Source organism: Phyllobates terribilis, unplaced genomic scaffold (assembly GCF_046119375.1).
Source record: "Phyllobates terribilis strain yellow unplaced genomic scaffold, ASM4611937v1 Scaffold_1__5_contigs__length_1240528914, whole genome shotgun sequence".
NCBI lineage: Eukaryota > Metazoa > Chordata > Amphibia > Anura > Dendrobatidae > Phyllobates > Phyllobates terribilis.
In genome coordinates, this window is record NW_027362761.1 from 1,058,758,699 (window position 1) to 1,058,780,962 (window position 22,264).

A 22,264-nucleotide genomic window follows, 5' to 3' on the forward strand; every position below is an offset into this window, starting at 1 on the left:
ACATTTTCCCCCTCAAAATTATTTCAGTTTGTTTCTCAATGGATTTGTATAGATTATGTGCTAAAGATGGAAAAAGTTCTGAAATTATTCTTCTCTGTATGATTTTTTTTACATGACAAAAACCTGGCATTTTAACAGGGGTGTATAGAATTTTTATATCGACTGTACATGGTGGGCTACCCCAATGGCTGTAGAGAGGGCCACAGGGGAGCAATGAGGCTTACTCGTGTGAGTGAAGAGTGCACCCGCCAGCAAGGTGAAAGTTATCTGCCCAAAAGGGGCAAAGGGACAGGTGTCTGGGTGTGAGGGACTGATATACGCTTATCAAAAAGAACAGGCCCTACGAGTGCCAAAGACAGACACGTTAGGCTGGAGAAAGACGACTTAAAAAGGGGGGCTGTGACAAGAGCCAAGGTATGCTGTGCTGCATATGGACAGTGCTAGTGCAAAGCCTAATGTTTTTATAAACAACAATTGTTTATACCAAGCGATTGCCTCTTGTAAGATTGTTTAAACCATCAAGCTTATTGCCTTTTGTAAAACTCTTTAACCATCAAGCTTGATTGATTTTTGTGAATAAAGCGGATAGAGAACTGTCTACCATGTATGCCTTCCACCATTCCTGATTGGGAAACAACTCTATCATCAAGGGCCACTTTATCATATATATCTAAAGAGATAAGTAATGTACGCCACTTTGGTGGTGTAACGTATGATAAATTTGAAGCCGCGCGAGTGACCATATAGGCGTAGCTGACCTGGATTGGCATGTAAACACCAAAATTCCTAATATTTTTGCGCAACTGCTGAGTTACGACTTAAGATTTACGGCATATGAATTGCTCCCGGCGTGTTATAATACGAATTGCATTTACTATATTTGTAATTTTCAAAGTTAAAAAAAAAAAACTAATAAGGAAGCAATGGTCATGTAAGTGCACATCAACTTCTCTTGGCAATTTAGAAATCTTGTTGTTACGAGTAGAATTTTTTTCTTTTATTTACTTATGAATGGACCTGAACGTTGTACAAAATTACCTTTTCTTCTGGAATCCTAAAGCGCACATTCTCCAAGTAGCTCGATGTGTTTTCAACATTTGTGTATCGTAAGAGAATGCGGGCAAAATCTTCTTCACTGATTGTACTCATGCCTTTAGAATAGGAAAGGAACTCAATTTCAAGTACTTCAGTCTGGAGGTTATCCATAAACCTATAAACAGACGTGAAAAAAAAGAGTAAAACGGGTGCATTTCATTTTCTACATGTTTGAAAAAGCTTGAGAGAATAGAAGGATTGAATGGGCTGTACAAATGCAATTTTCATCCATATTTTAGACATTGCAGGCCAAGAGAAGCATTGTTGAGGGAGGGCACCAACGTCCCTTCACGGTTGACCAAGTGAGTGTCAAATTATTATGTTGATTGCGCAATCCAACAGAAAACCAGACGGAGGCAATGCTCTGCATGGGATGATTCAGAGAATCTCTAATCTCGTTTATTTCTACTTAGCATTTTATATTGTTTCGAGTATATCGATAACCAATCATCTACAGCCATACTACAGTACTACAGGCTTGAGCCAATGTTAGTGCAATTATTACGGAAACACATATATGGTCATATTATCGTTAGTTCGGTGCATGGTGGAAATTTACAAGGTTACCCTTCCCGGCTCAGACCAGTTAGATAACAGGAGCAAAGTGTCCCACAGAATGTTCTTGTGAGAAAAGGTTAGTGTGGGAAAGTTGCATGAGAAAAGAAGGAAAGAATGTATGTTATGCAAGGAGTATAATAACATGATTTTAAAGCAAACAGACAAAATGGAGTTGCTATAGCATGAGTATCAATATGTCCTTTACACTTGGATAGCATGAATATTAATATGTCCTTTACAGCATCAGACCTGCCGATGAAACATGAAACAATGTCAATGCAACAAAAGTATGTTTGACCTCGGCATCAATATAAAGGGCCGATTCATGAATGTGTTTTTGCGAGAATTCTGGCATCTTTTTACGCAACTTGAAGATACGCAAATATTTTATGACTTTTGGCATGTTTACACCCATCCCTTACAGCTTTGTTAAAATAGAAGGAGCTGGGGCCGGATGGGTCATGGTGAAGACTGGAAAGGGTGTGGTGAAACCCATCAGGGAAATTTTTCAACATTTACACCACTGTGGTCGCATAAATTATGGCAAAAATGTACTCCAGTCCATGAAAGGAGCAACATTTCTGGACGAGGCGCATAGCAGTTATAAGATGTGCCCAATTCATTAATGCACCTCTTAATAAATTAGTCGCCTCTTACTGCAGCACATTCTTCATTAAGACTGGAGTGCCCGAAAAGTTCATCGTTAGGGTCTGCTTCCATGTTTGTTGCATATATGAACAGTGTGCCATGTTTTGTGCATTAATAAGTTCACTTTTCCAGGTTGATACATTGTGTTTAGTGATGAGCGAGTATGTTCTGTTAACCCTTTCGGCGAGCATGCTCGGGTACTCGCCGAGTATCTTCAGCGTGCTCGGGTGTTATGTTTTACTCACTCCGTGCTCATGATTTGCGACTGTTTGACAGCTTTAATACATTTGAGGAATGCCTACGAAACAGGCATAATGGTATAATGAATGATTACAGGTGACTGCACGGTGGGGTTACTATTTAAGAAAAATACGGCTTTTGGAAAAATTTGATTACATCAACATATCATTTAACTGCATATAATAATATATATAAAAGTGACTCACCGATAAAAGTCTTCAAAGTTAAGTTCAATTTTTCCTTTCTTCCCAAAAAAGTGCACAAGCAGCGTAGTATGTATCATGGAACTGGTAAGCTCATCAGCACCCTTCATAGAGAAGATACATTATTGTGTGACTGGCCAGATACAATGTTACCATGTAATGTATAATATATCGATTATAATATTCATTATAAAGCATCTAATAAAATGAATGCAAACAGGTGACCTGCAAATATAAGTTTATATATCATTAGGTTGTGCCTTTATAAGGCCTTAAAGGGGTATTCTCAACTGTGCAAGTTATCCCCATCCATATAATAGGGCATAATTTTCTGATTGTTGTGGGTCAGACTGACCGGACCCCCATCGATCCCAAGAACCAGGGCTCTGAATAGCCCCATCAGAAAGGAATGGTGGTCGATCATGCAGATTGTCGGTCTATTCTTAACGGTACCACCAGAGATAGTTGAGTGTTGCACGCAGCTGGTCATTGACACTCCTGTATGAATTAATGGAACAACAGAGCACATGATCATCCTGCACTCCACTTAAGAGCCCTTGTTCTTGGGATCGGTGGGATCCGAGTAGGTATACCACAAAGGATCAGGAAGATATCCCCAATCCATGGGATAGGGGGTAACTTCAAAACATGAGAATTACCCCTATTTCTAGCAATTTCTTATAACTGATCATAAGAAGAGCAAATTGATCAGACTAAAGAGGGATTGAATCGCAATCTGCCTGGCACTGAGATATCCTGGCCAAATGTAAATTATTTTACTAAGTTTCTAGTTCAAAGCAAAAACCTGAGAATTGGATTTTATTAGCTGTTGCACTGGCACATTGGGTAATCAGTTCATGTCTCATCATCACGTGTAACACTTTGCACACACTGAGGCAGATTTATTAATGCGGTCCTAAAGTTACACAGAAGAAGACTACAGTTGAAACTGCTCAAAATTTATCACAATGATGTCTGCTGTAGACAGTTGTCCTCTCCTTACACTATGTCTTGGTTTCCATACCGTATGATATCATTGGCAATGTTGTGTGCTATTTATAATGCTGACACATTTTTAGCATTTTATTATTATTAATAATCCTTCCTTGTAGACACTTTGAAAACTGTCAAAACTCTGGAGCATTTGGCTTAGTAAATCTTCCCCATTTCCTTAATATTTCCATTTGTTCTATCAATGCATTGATCACATGGTGAATTTTTAATTCAGTTTTGGATGCATTTTGTTTCAGCCAAATATTCTATACACTTTTCCTCTCGCCAAGATCTAAACTTAAAAGGGGTTTTCCTACAAAGTACATATTAATTCATAGATCTTGGAATATTAATAGGTTCCACAATTGGATGTGTTAATAAAAATGTTCCTGTGCTGAGGTAATCTCATAAAAGTGCCCTACTATGTACTTTTCATGGCTGTGTCCGACCATGTAGAGCTGCTCCAGTTCATGGTCGGCACATATCACAGCCCCTGGCCAGGGAATGAAGCATAAGTCTCTTATGATAAGGGAATATACAGACAAAACAGAATGGGCTCACAACTGCTACTTTCTAAAATAACACATTTCCCTGCCTCTAAAACATTGCAAGTTCCTAATGAGAGGAATGAGTGTTTCTGTCCTGTGAGCTCATCATAAATCAAGTCAGTGACATGTAAGCTCAGGGGAGCTCCTACGTCATGACCTTGATTTATGATGAGCTTAGGGGTCTGGAGACATGGCAGAAACACTCCTGTGACAAAACAGGAAGTGAAATGTGCTACCACAGGTAGGGAAACGGGTTACCTCAGAAAGCTGCAGCTGTGAGCAGCTGATTATCTCGGTGGGAGAAACAAAATAATAATCTTGTAGTTATACCTTTTAATGGCTAACAAAAATAAAATAAATGATGTTACAAAGCAAGCTTTAGAGACTTCTTAGACCTCTTCATCAGGCATGGTATAACAAAGTATCTGAAGAAACACTAATATATACACAAAAAAGAGCAGAGGCATGGCATAATAAATGGACATTTAAATAAACAAGCTGAGCTTAGAGAGTGAATCCTTAATTAGATTAGTTTAGTACTGTGAAAGTTTTAGAGCCCCAATATTCATATAAGATCAGAGACCTGATGCCCTCACTGCCTCTGGAGCAGACTCCTCAGATTTTGTAGTGAGTCATAAATCCTCCTGACAGATTAAGTCCTGTATGGAGGGTATCAAAGGTTCTAATAAGTTTGCATTTCCAGACCTATCGATGTTTTTGTGATTTGAAGCTGCCTTTGAATTTTTTTAACTTTCCTATTGTTTATGTTGTGTCCTGGACCACAGAAATGTTTGGCCACAGGTAGATGTTTTTTTTTGTCTGTAATCGTGTGGCGATGAGACCTCATCCTTGCTCTCAGTTTCTGTCCTGTTTCTCCAAGATAGAGACCCCCAATAGGACATATAGTGCTGCTTGTATTCAGAGAGCTTAGTACTGGCATATCTTCTGACCTCCCTGTATATAATTATGGCACACTCAGACACAACACATATGAATACATAACATATACATATAACAAAAGAGTAAAAGCAAGAGAAGGAGCCATCAGTGACATGCATAATAAGTGCAAACTAGCAATGAAACAGAACCCAGATGATGCAGGTTAATGAAGGGCTAATGAGATGTATGGTGTCTCGGACCAGAGGTTTATTTGTACCTCTGCAAGGTCTGAAAAGAGGGCTTGGCTTGTGCCACGTCTCAGAGTGTCCCAATAGCTTCTGGAGACCTGATCTTGTGCATCTGTTCTATATACCTGCAGAAGTTGCAAGAAGATAAATACTTGGAAATACACACACTTATTTAACTTCAAGAACGGTACAATGTTTAAAGGGGTTGTCCCATTAAAACAAATTATCACCTATCCGCAGGATAAGTGAAACCTTGCTGATCAGCAGGTGTCCCTCTGCTGCGACCCACATCATATGGCAGACTGTCAATGTTTTGTCCATTACAAAATGGCCCAGCAGGTTGTTTGACGATCCATTCTCTATGGGTCTGGAAGAAGTTGAGCGGAGCACTCGGCAGCCCCATAGGGAGTGAATGGGGCAGTGGTCGAGCGTGCAAACTGCTGCTTCATTCTAACGGAGATAAAGGTGCCCTGTCCTGCCGATTGGTGCGGATCCCAGCGCTGGGACCTCCACCGATGAAGTGATCACCTATCCTATGGATAGGAGATAACTTGCTTTGGCTGAACAACCATTTTAAGGATTAAAATTAAATAATACTACAATATCCTCACATTTAGTACCAAGTTATTAAACATGTACACTATATTTCTGTATTGACCAGTGTGGGATCTATAGTACAGTATTTGCAATGCTATAAATTTGCCCGGATAATATAACATACACAAACATAATATACACCAGGGCAGCATGGTGGCTCAGTGGTTAGCACTGTTGCTTTACCGCGCTGGGGTCAAATGCAACCAAGGACAACACCCATAAGGATTTTCTATGTTCTCCCCATGTTTGCGTGGGTTTCCTTTCAGTACTCTGCTTAATTTCCACACCCCAAAGATATACTGATAGGGAAATTAGATTGTGAATGGGTGATCTCTGTAAAGCACTGCGGGATATGTTGGTGTTATACAGAAGCAGCAGCAATGCAAAACGTGGTGCTAATATGTGTGAACAACAGTCTATAATATTATTTATGGGTCACTCACGAAACAACAATACTGTACAATGCTGCAAAGTGGTTTAAAAGGCATGTTTGAGGGGGTTATCTCATCAAAGACGATCTTTTGAAACTGAAAGCAGCCAGATCTGGAAGAAGATCACTTTAGCTCATGGATGAGGGTTCCCCCCACATGACGCCCATATGCTGTCTCCATCGAAAATATCAGTTAGGTTAGTCCTGATCAAAGGACTTAATTGCTTGTTTAAAGAGAACATCTTACAATGAATTTTTTACAAGTTAAAAACTGACCACACCATGATAAAGATAATATCTGAATAAAATGTATTTTTTACTTTTCATCTCTGTTGCAGAGAAATTAGCTTGTAAAGTTTATATGCTAATTTCCTCTTTGACCAAGGGGGTGTTAGCAGAGATTTTGCTCTGAGGGTGTTTTCTTTTCCCCTTCATGATGTAACCCAATCATAAGTAGAAAGTGTCATGCAGGGAAAAAAAGAAAGTGCTACCAGAGAATCTTAGAACAAGCTTTCTCATTGTGATATGGCAAGACTGAAGTATCTAACCACAAAGATCTCACTGGCGGAAATTAATGCCAGTACAAGGAGAGCAGAGTTGTGTGTTATTAAATACTGTACATACTCTGCATCTATCCAAGGCACCGGGGAATAATGTCCTGGCATATGGAATAGATGCAGAGCGGAGCATGTAACACACTGCAGCTCTCATCTCACAGCACTGTCAGCTCTTCTCTTCTCCCCCAGAAATCACAACAGAGAGAGGGGAGCAGAGCTACATGTCATTACATAATCTGAAATGCATTATCTGTAAAACTAGCATATAGACTTTACAAGCTAATATTTCTGCAACAAAGATGAGAAATAAAAAATATGTTTCATTCACATCTTCAGCAATATTATCAAGATGTGTACAGTTTATCATGTAAAAAATGTTGAAAGGCCCTCTTTAAAGGTTTATATATCATTCAAAAATTCCTTGAATTTCCAGTTTACATTTTTTTAATTGAATATTTGTAGTTCATACAGGTAGGGCCCATGAACTTGCCCATAGTTCAGATGTGTAACAGGTTGCCCACAGACTGCTAGGGCCCACAGACCCTAGAAGATTTGCTTCTTGGGGAGAATAAGCAGCCTAATGAAAGCATTAATTGGTGGCAAATGGTCAGCGCCCAATCCCTTGAGATATTTGTGGGCACTCTGATATCTCAACATTATTTAAAATGTAATTTGTTTAGAAATATAATCTTTTAAATGTTTGGATTGTGGGATTAAATCTAAACAAGTACGAGGAGAAGAAAGAAGTCCACACAGCAACATCCTTATATAAGGCTGTATCCTGGAATATCTAAAGGGACTCTATTAGTCTTTTAGTACAAGGAAACATTTCATTAGCTACAAGCCCATCTTATTATACAAGAATCTTTACATGAAATGTCATTACTTATATATTATAATATAGATCACTTTTTCCTTAGGCTTTCTAAAACCTCATTGTAATAAAGTATGAAGTTTTCTACATAAAATGTTTAATGCAAAGGTTCTCAACCTCAAATCCGGTACAATGACTCGCATTTTTAAAAATGTTATGTAATTGCATTACATTATGCGACCCTGAGTAGTGGAATGGCCCCTATCGATGGATCTGTATGTAAAAACCATAATGATGGACGGAAAGTCATATGAAATAGTCTTTTGTCTGATCGGTTATTTCCTCAGGTATCTCAAACATGAGAAGCTCCATGAAAATTTATGAAAAGTCGGCATTGTACTTTATTCCCTCCCGTACAAAAGAGAGAGAAAAGCATGCACGTTATGTTAAAAGATTAGTGGAGCCTGGGAAACAAGTATGTGGAAACATAGCGAATGTGCTGCCGTCATTCCTGTGTTAGAGGTATTAGTAGCAGTAATTGTTAGGTCAGGTAAAATATCTTACCAGAAAAATTAGATAAAAGAAAATTAAAAGGTTACCAGAAATAAACTTTACCACTTCTGGAACTGAGAATGTAATATTACTGAAGTGTGAGCAGACAGAGCCTATGTACAATATGGTGGAGGGCCTCCTGTGATGGTCTTATCACTACTCTATGGGTAGAGGGATTTTTACGTATTGGAAATCAATGAAATCTCTGGGAGGAAAGAAAGGTGAACATGTAAAAGGCTATCCTATGCGGAGATGAGGCCATGATGGTGTGAACCACCACTGGAACTAGGGTAACATTTTGATTGTTCATAATTGCTCTATACCATATCTGCCAAGGTTTCATGTCTGCACCTCTCTTGTGTAGACCATGTTGATATACTAGATCAAAGTGAATGGAGTTAAAAAAGATCTCAGGGGAACCGCTTGATTCCTCCAACTGCTGGCTTTAATTCAGATGAGGCAAAAATGTGCTTTGTAGGTTTGTGTTCCTATTACCTTGCTGTTATGGTGAGACATCCAGTGGTTCCTAGATAGCCTACACACCTTAGAATAAAAGGATTAGGTATGAATTCAAACTGCCCAATCCTTCTCTCTCGATCATCATCTTTCAGATGTCCTGGGGACCTCATACACATTGTATGTTGGCCGGTTCCACCAAAATTGGTGGCTTTAGACTACGTTAGTTTGATGTGTAAGGACTCATTAAGGAGGCCTTGGTTCATATGACATATGAGCCTTCTGTTATATATATAAATGTTAGGAGTACTACCCACTACAGAAAGTTCTGACATATCACACTGTGTAGGCATACAATGGCATATGTCAATCAGAACTAAAAATGTATATTGGGCAGTGTAAACATTTTGTGGGATGCCTCAGTAAGCACAGCAGTCAACACTTTTCAGTAAAAAAAAAATCATTTTATATTGGTCTATCATTTTTAAAACACTTTTTTTGGGGCCTGTTATTACTATTGTATAATTAATTTAGAAAACTTTAGAAAACGTAATAATAAATATATTTTATATCTTTATTTTATGTTCTTGAAGCTAAGGCGCCTATTTATCAAAACACGGTGATGACCAGGGTATTCTTGTGATGATAGAAACTCAATTGTCACCAAGAGCTGTAGAGTCAGAGTCTAGAAAAGTAGAGGATTCCAAACTTTGGCTTATAGACTACATGGTCCTCCTTGGTACTAAAAATGTAGCACAAGTGACTAAAACTTTTTTAGTCTTGTGACCAGGAGTATAACTACAATAGGTGAAGGGGCTGCAATTGCAACCGGGTCTTGGAGCCTAAGGGGCCCAAAAAGTCCCTTCGGCCTATATGAAAAGACCAATTCTTATTAAAGGCTTACAACAATCGGGGGCCCCATTGGAGGTTCTGCACTGGGACCCATGAGCTTTGAGTTACACCACCGCCCATAACTTATGAAGTCTCCAATGACTATAAGAAATAAGGATGTTTATGCACTTATTACACTAAGAAGACATGCAAGTTGTAGAAACTGAAGCTTCTGTCTAGTATTTCAGTGCAATATAGTTAGCGGAGCTAAAGTCTTGGCTGGGATAAAGTTATATGACATCAGTAAAGAGAAGCCAGAAGAGGGGTATGGAAACAAAAGGCATTCACATTACTGCTCTGGCTTTCTGACAACTACATGATACGGTGGCACTGAACACCACTTTGTAGCTACTTACAAGCACTGGGAAAGTTGAAGTGTGCAATGTATCTTTGATCACAAAGAAGCCCATTCAATTGCTAATATAAAGGATTCCTTATGAGGGAGGAAGGTTCATGTTTTTCTCTGTTTGTAGCTAAACTAATATACTGTAATATTCTCCCGTTTTAGGATATCCATAATAACTATTCGAGTTGGACAACATTTTTTAAGCCCAAGAAAAATCTGTCTCCAGTTACAGTAAATTAAGTTTATTTATTGTAATAGAACTTTCTAATCAGTTTTTAAAGGGAATCTGTCAGCCAGATTTCACCCCCCAAACTATTTATATTCTCATATAGTTCTTGAAAAGACAAGTCCAGCAATACCTTTACATGACCAGTCCATTCCTCCGTTACTGAGAAATCAGCTTTTGAACTGATATGCAACTGAGGCTGAAGGACTATGTAGATCTGAAGCCTCTGTCACTCCAGCTCTATTCCCTGCCCAGCTCCACCTCCTTCTGCTTAACTGACAGCTTTATGCTGTGTGACTTCAGGCAAAGGAGCTGTCAATAAAGCAGGAGAAGACGGTGCTGTGCGAGGAATAGAGCTGGAGTGAGGGTATGTGCCCACGTGATCATCAGCTGACTAAATTACGTCACCAAAGGTCCAGCCAGTACACCACGGGCCGCCGAGGAGAGAGGATCACCGCCGGGAGGAGACCGGGGGCCGCCAGAGAGGTGAGTATGAATATTTTTTTTTATTTTTTACTTTATAATTCTTTTTTAACTTGCAGGTACAATGGTACATGGGTCGGATGAGAGTCTCCTCTTCTCCCAACCCGGGTACCATCCGCGCATTGAACCGCATAAAATCCGAATGTATACATGCGGATGTTATGCGGTTCAATGCAAGTCAATCGGCGCGATTTCGCTGTGAAATCGCACCCAAGTTGGTTGTACTGCGGATTTTTCCGCAATGATAATCCGCAGCAGAAATTTCCGCAGCATGTGCACAGCACATGCGGATTATCACTGGGAAACATGGCAGACATCTTAACAAGCGATTTTAATGAGTTTCCGCGGCGGAAATGCCGCCGTGGAAATGCATTAAATCTGCATCGTGGGCACACAGCCTGACACAGGTTTCAGATCTACAAATATCTATTATAACTCATTTGCATACCAATTCAAATGCTGGTTTCTCACTAACGCAGGAACCAAGTAAAGGTACTGCTGGACTTGTTTTTGAAAGAGCTACATGTGAATATACGATATTTTTCGGACTGTAAGACGCACTTTTTTCCTCCAAAATTTTGGAGGAAAGTGGGGGGTGCGTCTTATAGTCCGAATGTGCTATATATATCCTGTGGCTGTGGTTGGTGGGGTTGTGGGGGGAGCAGCAGCAGTGGAGGAACGGGGCATAGGAGCCAGGAGGCGCCTGCTGCAGCCTACACTGTGCCCCACTGCTAAAGAAAATGAATATTCACTGCTCCTCGTGCGGCCCCGCTCAATACAAGTGAATGGAGTGAGGCTGCGCCCACTGGCCGGGAGTATGTACAACTCATACATACCCTCCGGTGTAGGCTTAAAAATTGGCAAATCCCTGCAGCGCACAGTGTATGTTCTGGGGGGATTCATAAGTCTGTAGTCACACACAGTGACTGCAGACATATCGATTTGGACTGGACAACCCCTTTAACTCAACACGCGACCTCTAGTTATCTTTGGGAGTTGGGGACATGACTTTTTGGAATATGTTGACTATCAGTTTCATACTGAATGTCTGCATAAGTGTTTTTAGTGTGCATATAAACCGGCTTTATTTTTTGCATTGGCCTGGTATAAAGTAGTAATTCAGTAGGAATGTGGGTACTGTACCATAATCATAACATAAATAAAGATCCCTATGGGAAAAGCAATGAGACAGACACGTCCTATTTTACTAATGTCATTCTGAATGAAGGAAAGCAAAAATAACAAGTAATTAGCAACAGTAAAAATATTGACATTTCGTCATTAAATACCGATCTGAAAAACACTTAAAAGTGGACTGTAAGGAACGCTCCAGTGACAGGAGAAAAAGGAAAGAAAACAACACTAACTTTTGACACTGGGGAAACGTGCAGCAGCAGGCAGCGGGCATTCACACACGTTCTCAGGTGGAATTGTTACTGATGGGTAATAACAGGGGATTGGGGAACATTTCAATTGGAATATATGGTGTATGGCTTGGATAATAATGTTAGAAGGAGAACTAAGCTTTAATAGCGATAAGTAATACTTAAAGGAAAATCAATAAAATAATTGGAATAGTTTGATCATCTAGAGATTACGGTCTGAACCTGGAAAGCCTGAATATTAAGTGTGAAAATGACAATGTTGCTATGAGAACATTTCTTGTTTCCATGTGCACCTTCATGAAGCAACCTTTTGTAAACACAGTATATGGTGAGCGGGTGACCAACTGTTCTAGCTGAAGTGAAACAGAAAAAGAAGTAATATTTACCAAAAAGAAGTTTTTCAAAGTATACATGTAGCCCCATGGAATCTTATCGATAAGGAGAGACCTGTCAGGGGAGTGGAGCAGGGAGAAGCTGCCGAGGAGCCACCTTGGACCAGTCATCCAAGACGCATTGGGACCGATTCATCAAAGCTCTTATTCTAGAAAACTGGTGTAAAGGCTTTGAAAAGTCGCTACAATTTTGCATAACTCCCAGTTGCCGAAAAATGTTGCGACATTTGTCAGTTTCACACTGAAGAGAAGCCAGGATGGGACGGGTTGTGTGGGTATGCCTACCCATCGTTGACTGGAGTAGCATTTCTGGCATGGAACATAGAGCCGCACACCACTCAGAAGAGCCACTGAATTCATTAAGTGAATAAACTTGGCGCCTTATACTCCAGCAAGACTGGCATAGCGCGGGAGTGCGCTACATTGATCTTGTTGAGCTCAGACGTTTTTTCAAAGTATAATTTCTCTGAAACGCCGCAGCATTTCGTAGTAAAACATGTACGACTGCAACTACGCAGCCAGATTCGGCTTCATGCTGCTTGTGGTTTGTAGTATGAATCTGCTGATAATAATGCTAAATATTTTAAAAAATAAATCTACTGAATAACTTGGATTTTAGCCAACTGAAACATTTATTTACTAATGTAAATGCAGAATAATACTGACCACCTAGATATCTGTCAAACTCTGGCCCATGGGCTAAATCTGGCCCGCAGAGTGGTTTTATTTGGCCCACATCACCAAAACCACCAACCCTATGTGGGGCCATTACTCTGTATGGAGGACTATGTGGGGCCATTATTCTGTATGGAGGACTATGTGGGGCCCATTATTCTGTATGGAGGACTATGTGGGACCCATTATTCTGTATGGAGGACTATGTCGGGTCCATTATTCTGTATGGAGGACTATGTGGTGCACATAATACTGTATGGAGGACTATGTGGGGCCATTATTCTGTATGGAGGACTATGTGGGGCCCATTATACTGTACGGAGGACTATGTCGGGTCCATTATTCTGTATGGAGGACTATGTGGGGCCATTATTCTGTATGGAGGAGTTTGTGAGGTCCATTATTCTGTATGGAGGACTATGTCGGGTCCATTATTCTGTATGGAGGACTATGTGGGGCCATTATTCTGTATGGAGGAGTTTGTGAGGTCCATTATTCTGTATGGAGGACTATGTGAGGCCCATTATACTGTATACTGGTTGGCCGGTGACTTTGTCCAAGTTTTTCATTTTGGCCCTCTGTATGTTTGAGTTTGACATTCATGACCTAGAGCAAAAAGACTGTTAGATATGACAATCCTAGAGTGCTAAGTCAGCCTGGCAGTAGTCAGACAATGTGGTTTCCCAGCTCAGGCTGTGATATTATTCTCATTATTTAAAAACCTAAATTTAGGAGGCAATATGAAATGATCTAGGATGCTCTGTATCGATAACTTCCATACCTGTGACTAGGTGAAATGAGCTGAGGAATGGTGGGATATCCTATTTCTTGGCTTGGGCATCCTGGACGTATATATACTGGTGAACTGTAATTTGCTGGCCACTGAGCTTTTATGGCTCACAACCCTGGAACTGTTTGATAGCTTCTCAGGTATATTATCTTTCTCATTTTCTTTTTGAGTCCTAACAAACCCCATGTGCCTACTGCTTACAATCATCTGCTTAGGAACATCCAAAAAATGTTTCATGGAATCAGCACTTTAGTTCACTTGTACATTGTTTGTAGATGCCTATCATCTAAAAATTGATATTAGTCCTAACGCATGCAAGTGACTAAGTCTACCATACGCTATCGGTCACCATAAAACACGACATGTAACATCGGTAACGAGGTGAGTCTACCATAAGAAGAGCAGCGGTTCTAGTAAGCAGTGACACATTGCATGTTAAGGTACATACACCGTTAGTTGTTGCAAGGTATCCATAAAGTTGTAGACGCTTACATACACCAACAAGGCCCAAGTGAAGTGTCACATTTCAGAGTCAAGTCGTGAACAGCAAGATAAAAGGGAAGAAGACAAACAGAATAGGTTACGGCATGCACATCTTTCAGTATTTACAGGCTATAGAAAACAGACAAATAGAGCACAATTTACAACCTACAGGGGCAGAGACGCTTTAAGACCTGATCATGACACAATTTCCCAAATATTTCAGAGTAGCCGAAAGGTACAAAAAACCCCACTAAATGTAACTTACCTTCTATAAAATAGCTTCAAACACATTAAAATAATATATTCCAATGTTTACTCACCATGATTGTCCTGTATAATTCACATTACCATGCAGAAGTTCTTCAAGGATGTAGAAATCTACATAATTGTCAGACATAACCCCACACAGCATTGTATTGCCCATTAAATGATAATCTGAACTATCAACATATTATTCTATATTTTTATTACACATTAATATGAAAAAGCCAAATGCAATTGCCCCCTTCCTCTATAAAACTGGCAGCCTTTTTCCAAAAAACAAGTACGATCTTTGACTCTTTTAAAAAATGAAGCTTTCTGCTTCTAAAGCTTGATGTACAAATTAGATCAATGTTGAATGAAGGCTTCCTGGTTGTCCCTGATGGAAAGACAAATCTGGAATGTTGCATTTCAACATGTCAGACCATTTGATGTAGGGAGATGATCTAATAGCAGTTTATCTCCTTCTCCCCCATAGAAAAAGTCATGGGGGTGAATCATTAACTGACATTATGTCTTTGCATTTTTCATTTGTCCATTGTGGAGTTCATAACGTATTACCATTGAAAGCACTACTTTATATGTTTCCATCGTTACAGACTACAAACACGCTCTGTGTAGTCAGGTCCTGCAGTCCATCTTTACTTTTCTTCTTGCTAACATGAAATTAGCTCAGCCAAAAGTGGGGACAGAGATGAAAGTGAATATTGCAGCAATGTTCAGACTACACAAGGTCTGTTATTGCGGAAAACAAGCCTACTAAAGTACTATAAGTACTTTGGAAAGAAAAAATGGTAGGACATCTTTAAAAATTAAAACAATAGCCTCCAAAAACCTAAATTGCCCCCATCAAAAATTTGCAATAAAAATGACTTTCTACAAAATGTCTAAATAGATGCAAAGTGGGAAGCAGATTTCCCACATTGCCATAAGAATGAGAAATGGGTCAAGGACTGCAAAGTTGTTTTTTCCCTGTGGTGTTGCCTGTTTGCTACGTACCATGGATACACGTCTTCCGCAGTTATTAAGCATCCGCTAATTTTTGCAGGGCTCAGCTGGTTCACACATGCTGGGTGGTCCCAAACAGAAACCTCCACAGAAACCCACTTGGCAACAGCCAACAGCACTTGTATGGACTGGTTTTCCATTACACAGGTAACACTTTTTTTGTGCACCACGAGCACTTGTAAGGCACTTAATCCCCTACAATAGACATTTGGGCTATTTTGTGTTTTACACGCAATGTATGCAGGATAGCTAATATCAAGTGTCAGTTGCCTGGATTCCTTTGTAATAAGGAAACACATATACAGTATATGAAACTGACTTTGCATTTTCTAACATCTAGCACTGAATTCCTCGCTATAGAAGGTTGCTTTGGCATTTGGATACACATGTAGTGGTCCACTCTGCTATCAGCATTTATAGGTGATAGGGTAAAGCTATTTAGGCATGTAGGGTTCATACACAGGATCTGATCTGGGCAGGTCTAAAATATATCAAAGTCCCTCATCTATTGGATGAATTTCTAAAACTTAACAGGGATAAATCAGAATTCATCATATTTCCACCATCTCATTCAACCCCCCCATCTGACCTATCTATCAACGCCAATGGCTGTCCACTCTACCCAGTCGCACAAGCTTGCAGCCTCGGTGTAACCCTGGACTCTGATCTCTCCTTCAAACCACATATCCAAGCTCTTTTCACTTCCTGCTGACTCCAACTCAAAAACATCTCCTGGATTCGCACATTCCTCAACCACGAATCTGCAAAAACACTAGTGCATGCCCTCATCATCTCCCGCCTCGACTATTGCAACCTCCTGTTCTGTGGCCTCCCTTCTAACACTCTCGCACCCCTCCAATCTATCCTAAACTCTGCTGCTCGACTAATCCACATGTCCCCTCGCTATTCCCCGGCTTCTCCTCTTTTAATCCCTTCACTGGTTACCCATTGCCCAGAGACTCCAGTTCAAAACCCTAACCACGGCATACAAAGTCATCCAAAACCTGTCTTCTCCATATATTTGTGACCTAGTCTCCCAGTAAATACCTGTACGCAACCTCCGATCCTCACAAGATCTCCTTCTCTACTCCCCTCTTATCTCATCTTCCCACAATCGCATACAAGATTTCTCCAGTGCACCCCCCCTACTCTGGAACTCTCTACCCCAACATATCAGGCTCTCGCCTACGATGGAAACCTTGAAAAGGAACCTGAAGACCCACCTCTTCCGACAAGCCTACAACCTGCAGTAACCCTTGCTTCACCATACCGCTGCACAACCAGCTCTACCCTCACCTACTGTGTCCTCACCCATCCCTTGTAGATTGTGAACCCTCGCGGGCAGGGTCCTCTCTCCTCCTGTACCAGTCGCCGTCACGTTTTGTTCAAGCTTACTGTAATTGTTTTTGCTATGTATACCCCTTTTTCACATGTAAAGCACCATGTAATAAATGGCACTATAATAATAAATAATAATAATGCAGGTCGCGTGACATCAAGGCTCCCGTCAATTACTGTTTTCTCATAGAAATCAGATCAAGGAGAAAGACACACACAAGAAATGCAACCTCTCCATTGATTCAAAGGGAAGATCATTCTCCGTCAGTTAGTAGGGTTCGCGTGATCCTCAATTTTGCAACAGTAAGGGTTCCAGACATGGGACCCAAATATATCCTAAAAAGATTTACTCAAGCACTGCAACTTCTCCTTTGATTCAGTGGAAAGAATGTTCACAAGCAGTCAACGTGATTCACAAGACCCTCATTTTGACAACAGATAGGTTCCAGATATGGGGACCTGAAGGTATCCTACATTTATGGCATGCCCTGTGGATTATGTCTTTCTTTGAATCTATGGATAATGCTAGTGACCTCACACACCTTTCTGTGTGGTGGAGTTACACCTCAATTCTGTAAACTCTGTCAACAGCATTCCCATCAAGAAGAAACATTTACTAAATTTTTAGAGTATCTCCTGAATTTACTCTAGAAAAACCTTCCAAAGACATATCAATATTTTATTCTAACACTAAGAATGGAAGAAGAGTGCATGAAAAAATCTACAACTGTTTTCCTTCTGTTTAACCGGCATTCAGTGTTTGCTCCATCGAATGGAAAGTTTTTATTTGGCTTTTTCTACTGTACAAAATAACTGGAGCATAAATGCATCTGAGATAACACATCTGTCCTATTGTACAGTAAGCAAACATTGGTTCAGAAGAACAATGTGCAACAAAAGGAACAAGTTTACTTAATGAATGCAGACTTCCACATAATTGCAATGCTGACGTACAATGCTAAGGAAGCAGCAACCATGTATGCAATAGATGTCTCTGCCGTGCTGCCTAATATGTTGAATTTATATAAAGGCAACTGTAAAATGAAAATAAAAATACTGCACAAAAAAATTAATTTTAGTTTATGGACAAATCTGTAGATTCAACAAACTCGGGGACCTCAACAAGCGACTGGTGGAAGTAGAAAGTCTTCCTTGACCTAGCAGACGTTTCATTCAATTGGGTGGCAATTGTCCCATTCAAATTGTGGAAATCCCTGTTTTGTAGCTAAACAACCTGTGGATGATGGAATTGGTTTTTAGTAGTAGAAATTTCTGCGTCAAGAGAATCTTCACTAACTGGAAAGATACACGATACTCAGTAGGAACAAAAACTTTGCCATATTAGGCTTGCTTAATACACACTTTTTTCAGAATGAGCAATTGTTTTCAATTCACTACATTTGAATTCTGCATTTTTTAATGCAGTTTTCCATGTTCTATAAATAAGTCTATGGGAAAAATATCATAAAAAGGCATCCCTAGAGCATGTTGCATTTTTAAAAAGGATACTATGGATTCAAAAAATTGCATGTTATATTTAATTAAATATCTAGTTGCCCCAAAAATGTGCCAAAAATTGGGAAACTCATCCCATCTTCCTGGTACATTTTTCACAAAAACATGGGGTGTCAAAACTAACTTTTCTGGCAGGATAACTTTCACCTTACATTCACTTCTGTCTTTGAGACAGACAACATCCATTGCAGATGTTCCTCATAATCAGTTTTGCAACTTCAGTTTCACCAGCCCCAGACGATTGCAGTATTTCCTTCTACAGTTGCGGTGAGAGGTTAGAAACGGGAACTTCTCTGCAAGGCCATGCAATTACGTAGAATTTATTGGTACATTCAGTACATATCATAGAGAATAAATAATAGCAGTGCCTTAGGTGACAATAGACGGTTCAACTCTCCCGAGTCTTCTCCATCAGTTGCAGCACCGTATAACTGGAACGCTCTGCTTGAGAGTGGCGCAATGCCAGCGAGGCTACACATAGCGCACCTCACAACAAGACCCTTCCTGTTATACGGGGCCGGGAATTATGCAAATTGGGAGAGTCCAAATGTCTATTTATTGTCACCAAATGTACTGCTGCTGTTTATTCTGTACGACATGTACTGATTGTATGAGTAGATCCTGCGTGATTGCATGACCTTGGAGTGCAGAGAAGTTCCTGTTTCTACATATTGGGGTTCAGCACCTGTCTACTAGCACCTTCCACCACCGAATGATCGAGTGCACTCCACCTCATCAAGATTTGTGATATGAAGTTACTCCACCTACATTGAATATTACAGGATAGATTTTGATCAACATTAACCAATAATCCAAGATATGAATTCCCTTTTCCATCACTGGCAGCCTATATATTACTATGTGAGCAGGAGCAATAATAAACACGTTACCAGTTGAGCACACTTTTCCTCTTCTCCTTTCCGTTCTTTTTTTTCATTTTTCTTTCTAAATATTTCCTGTAGCTGAAAATAAATAAAACATAGAATGAGTTAATTCTACAACCGTATACTGTATAGTCTAATTATATTGGGACCAATGCTGGCCACTAACTGCAGGCTCTAGAATTTACACACTTCAGGTAGATTTTGGAACCAGATGATATTATAATCGTAGAATTATACTGGTTTTATGTCTGCACTGTCGGGGTAACACCCTGTTAAACCTATAGTGATCACGCTGCTAGCATCACTACCTTTTATTATGTAACTTTTCGGCACAATATACATGGTTGTGTATGGGCGTGACTTGTTTTTATCTACATATACACAAGACAAGTTGATCAGAAGTAGTATTCTGGAGGGAGCCGTGTTAATCTGGGGAATACTCCGCTGAGAACCAGCAACTCAAATATCATCTCTCCACACCGAGTCATTTGTCTGCACAGCAGGCACCAAGCATACCTACAGATCTTTTTTCATACTGTCAGCACAGTTCAATTAAATGATTAAGATTTTTTTGTACATCCGTAAGATTCCTTTGCGCTGCTGTACAAATCATTACTTAATGGATATACAACTTTTTGAGGGGCTTTAATAAACAAAAAATGAGTTAAAAAGTGAATCATACAGCAGTGTAATATCAGGAATACAATACCCAGAAATAATGTATCATACAGAGGTGTAATATCAGGAATGCAATACCCAGAAATAATGTATCATACAGCAGTGTAATATCAGGAATACAATACCCAGAAATAATGTATCATACAGAGTTGTAATATCAGGAATACAATACCCAGAAATAATGTATCATACAGCAGTGTAATATCAGGAATACAATACCCAGAAGTAATGTATCATATAGCAGTGTAATATCAGGAATACAATACCCAGAAGTAATGTATCATATAGCAGTGTAATATCAGGAATACAATACTCAGAAATAATGTATCATACAGCAGTGTAATATCAGGAATACAATACCCAGAAATAATGTATCATACAGAGGTGTAATATCAGGAATACAATACCCAGAAATAATGTATCATATAGCAGTGTAATATCAGGAATACAATACCCAGAAATAATGTATCATACAGCAGTGTAATATCAGGAATACAATACCCAGAAATAATGTATCATACAGCAGTGTAATATCAGGAATACAATACCCAGAAGTAATGTATCATACAGAGGTGTAATATCAGGAATACAATACCCAGAAATAATGTATCATACAGCAGTGTAATATCAGGAATACAATACCCAGAAATAATGTATCATATAGCAGTGTAATACCAGGAATACAATACCCAGAAATAATGTATCATACAGCAGTGTAATATCAGGAATACAATACCCAGAAGTAATGTATCATATAGCAGTGTAATATCAGGAATACAATACCCAGAAATAGTGTATCATACAGAGGTGTAATATCAGGAATACAATACCCAGAAATAATGTATCATACAGAGGTGTAATATCAGGAATACAATGCCCAGAAATAATGTATCATACAGAGGTGTAATACCAGGAATACAATACCCAGAAATAATGTATCATACAGAGGTGTAATACCAGGAATACAATACCCAGAAATAATGTATCATACAGAGGTGTAATATCAGGAATACAATACCCAGAAATAATGTATCATACAGAGGTGTAATATCAGGAATACAATACCCAGAAATAATGTATCATACAGCAGTGTAATATCAGGAATACAATACCCAGAAATAATGTATCATACAGAGGTGTAATACTAGGAATACAATACCCAGAAATAATGTATCATACAGAGGTGTAATATCAGGAATACAATACCCAGAAATAATGTATCATACAGCAGTGTAATATCAGGAATACAATACCCAGAAATAATGTATCATATAGCGGTGTAATATCAGGAATACAATACCCAGAAATAATGTATCATACAGCAGTGTAATATCAGGAATACAATACCCAGAAATAATGTATCATACAGCAGTGTAATATCAGGAATACAATACCCAGAAATAATGTATCATACAGCAGTGTAATATCAGGAATACAATGCCCAGAAATAATGTATCATATAGCAGTCTAATACCAGGAATACAATACCCAGAAATAATGTATCATACAGCAGTGTAATACCAGGAATACAATACCCAGAAATAATGTATCATATAGCAGTGTAATATCAGGAATACAATACCCAGAAATAATGTATCATACAGCAGTGTAATATCAGGAATACAATACCCAGAAATAATGTATCATACAGCAGTGTAATATCAGGAATACAATACCCAGAAATAATGTATCATATAGCAGTGTAATACCAGGAATACAATACCCAGAAATAACGTATCATACAGCAGTGTAATATCAGGAATACAATACCCAGAAATAATGTATCATATAGCAGTGTAATAACAGGAATACAATACCCAGAAGTAATGTATCATACAGAGATGTAATACCAGGAATACAATACCCAGAAATAATGTATCATACAGAGGTGTAATACCAGGAATACAATACCCAGAAATAATGTATCATACAGCAGTGTAATATCAGGAATACAATACCCAGAAATAATGTATCATACAGCAGTGTAATACCAGGAATACAATACCCAGAAATAATGTATCATACAGCAGTGTAATATCAGGAATACAATACCCAGAAATAATGTATCATATAGCAGTGTAATATCAGGAA

At 39.2% G+C, this 22,264-nt stretch overlaps 1 protein-coding gene across 5 annotated transcripts in view; it reads right to left on the bottom strand.

Annotated features, from left to right (window-relative positions):
- Window positions 1-22,264, bottom strand: part of MICU3 (mitochondrial calcium uptake family member 3) — a 161,974-nt gene that overhangs the window by 26,377 nt on the left and 113,333 nt on the right. For 2 of the 5 annotated variants that reach the window (XM_073645414.1, XM_073645416.1), the window contains exons 7-11: window positions 19,502-19,573; window positions 14,455-14,493; window positions 5,442-5,537; window positions 2,748-2,848; window positions 1,039-1,210 (exon numbers count right to left, since the gene is read on the bottom strand). In XM_073645414.1, the coding sequence (XP_073501515.1) occupies window positions 1,039-1,210; window positions 2,748-2,848; window positions 5,442-5,537; window positions 14,455-14,493; window positions 19,502-19,573 (480 nt within the window). The remainder of the gene's footprint in view (window positions 1-1,038; window positions 1,211-2,747; window positions 2,849-5,441; window positions 5,538-14,454; window positions 14,494-19,501; window positions 19,574-22,264) is intronic. The other 3 variants (XM_073645415.1, XM_073645417.1, XM_073645418.1) reach the window with 3 other exon arrangements.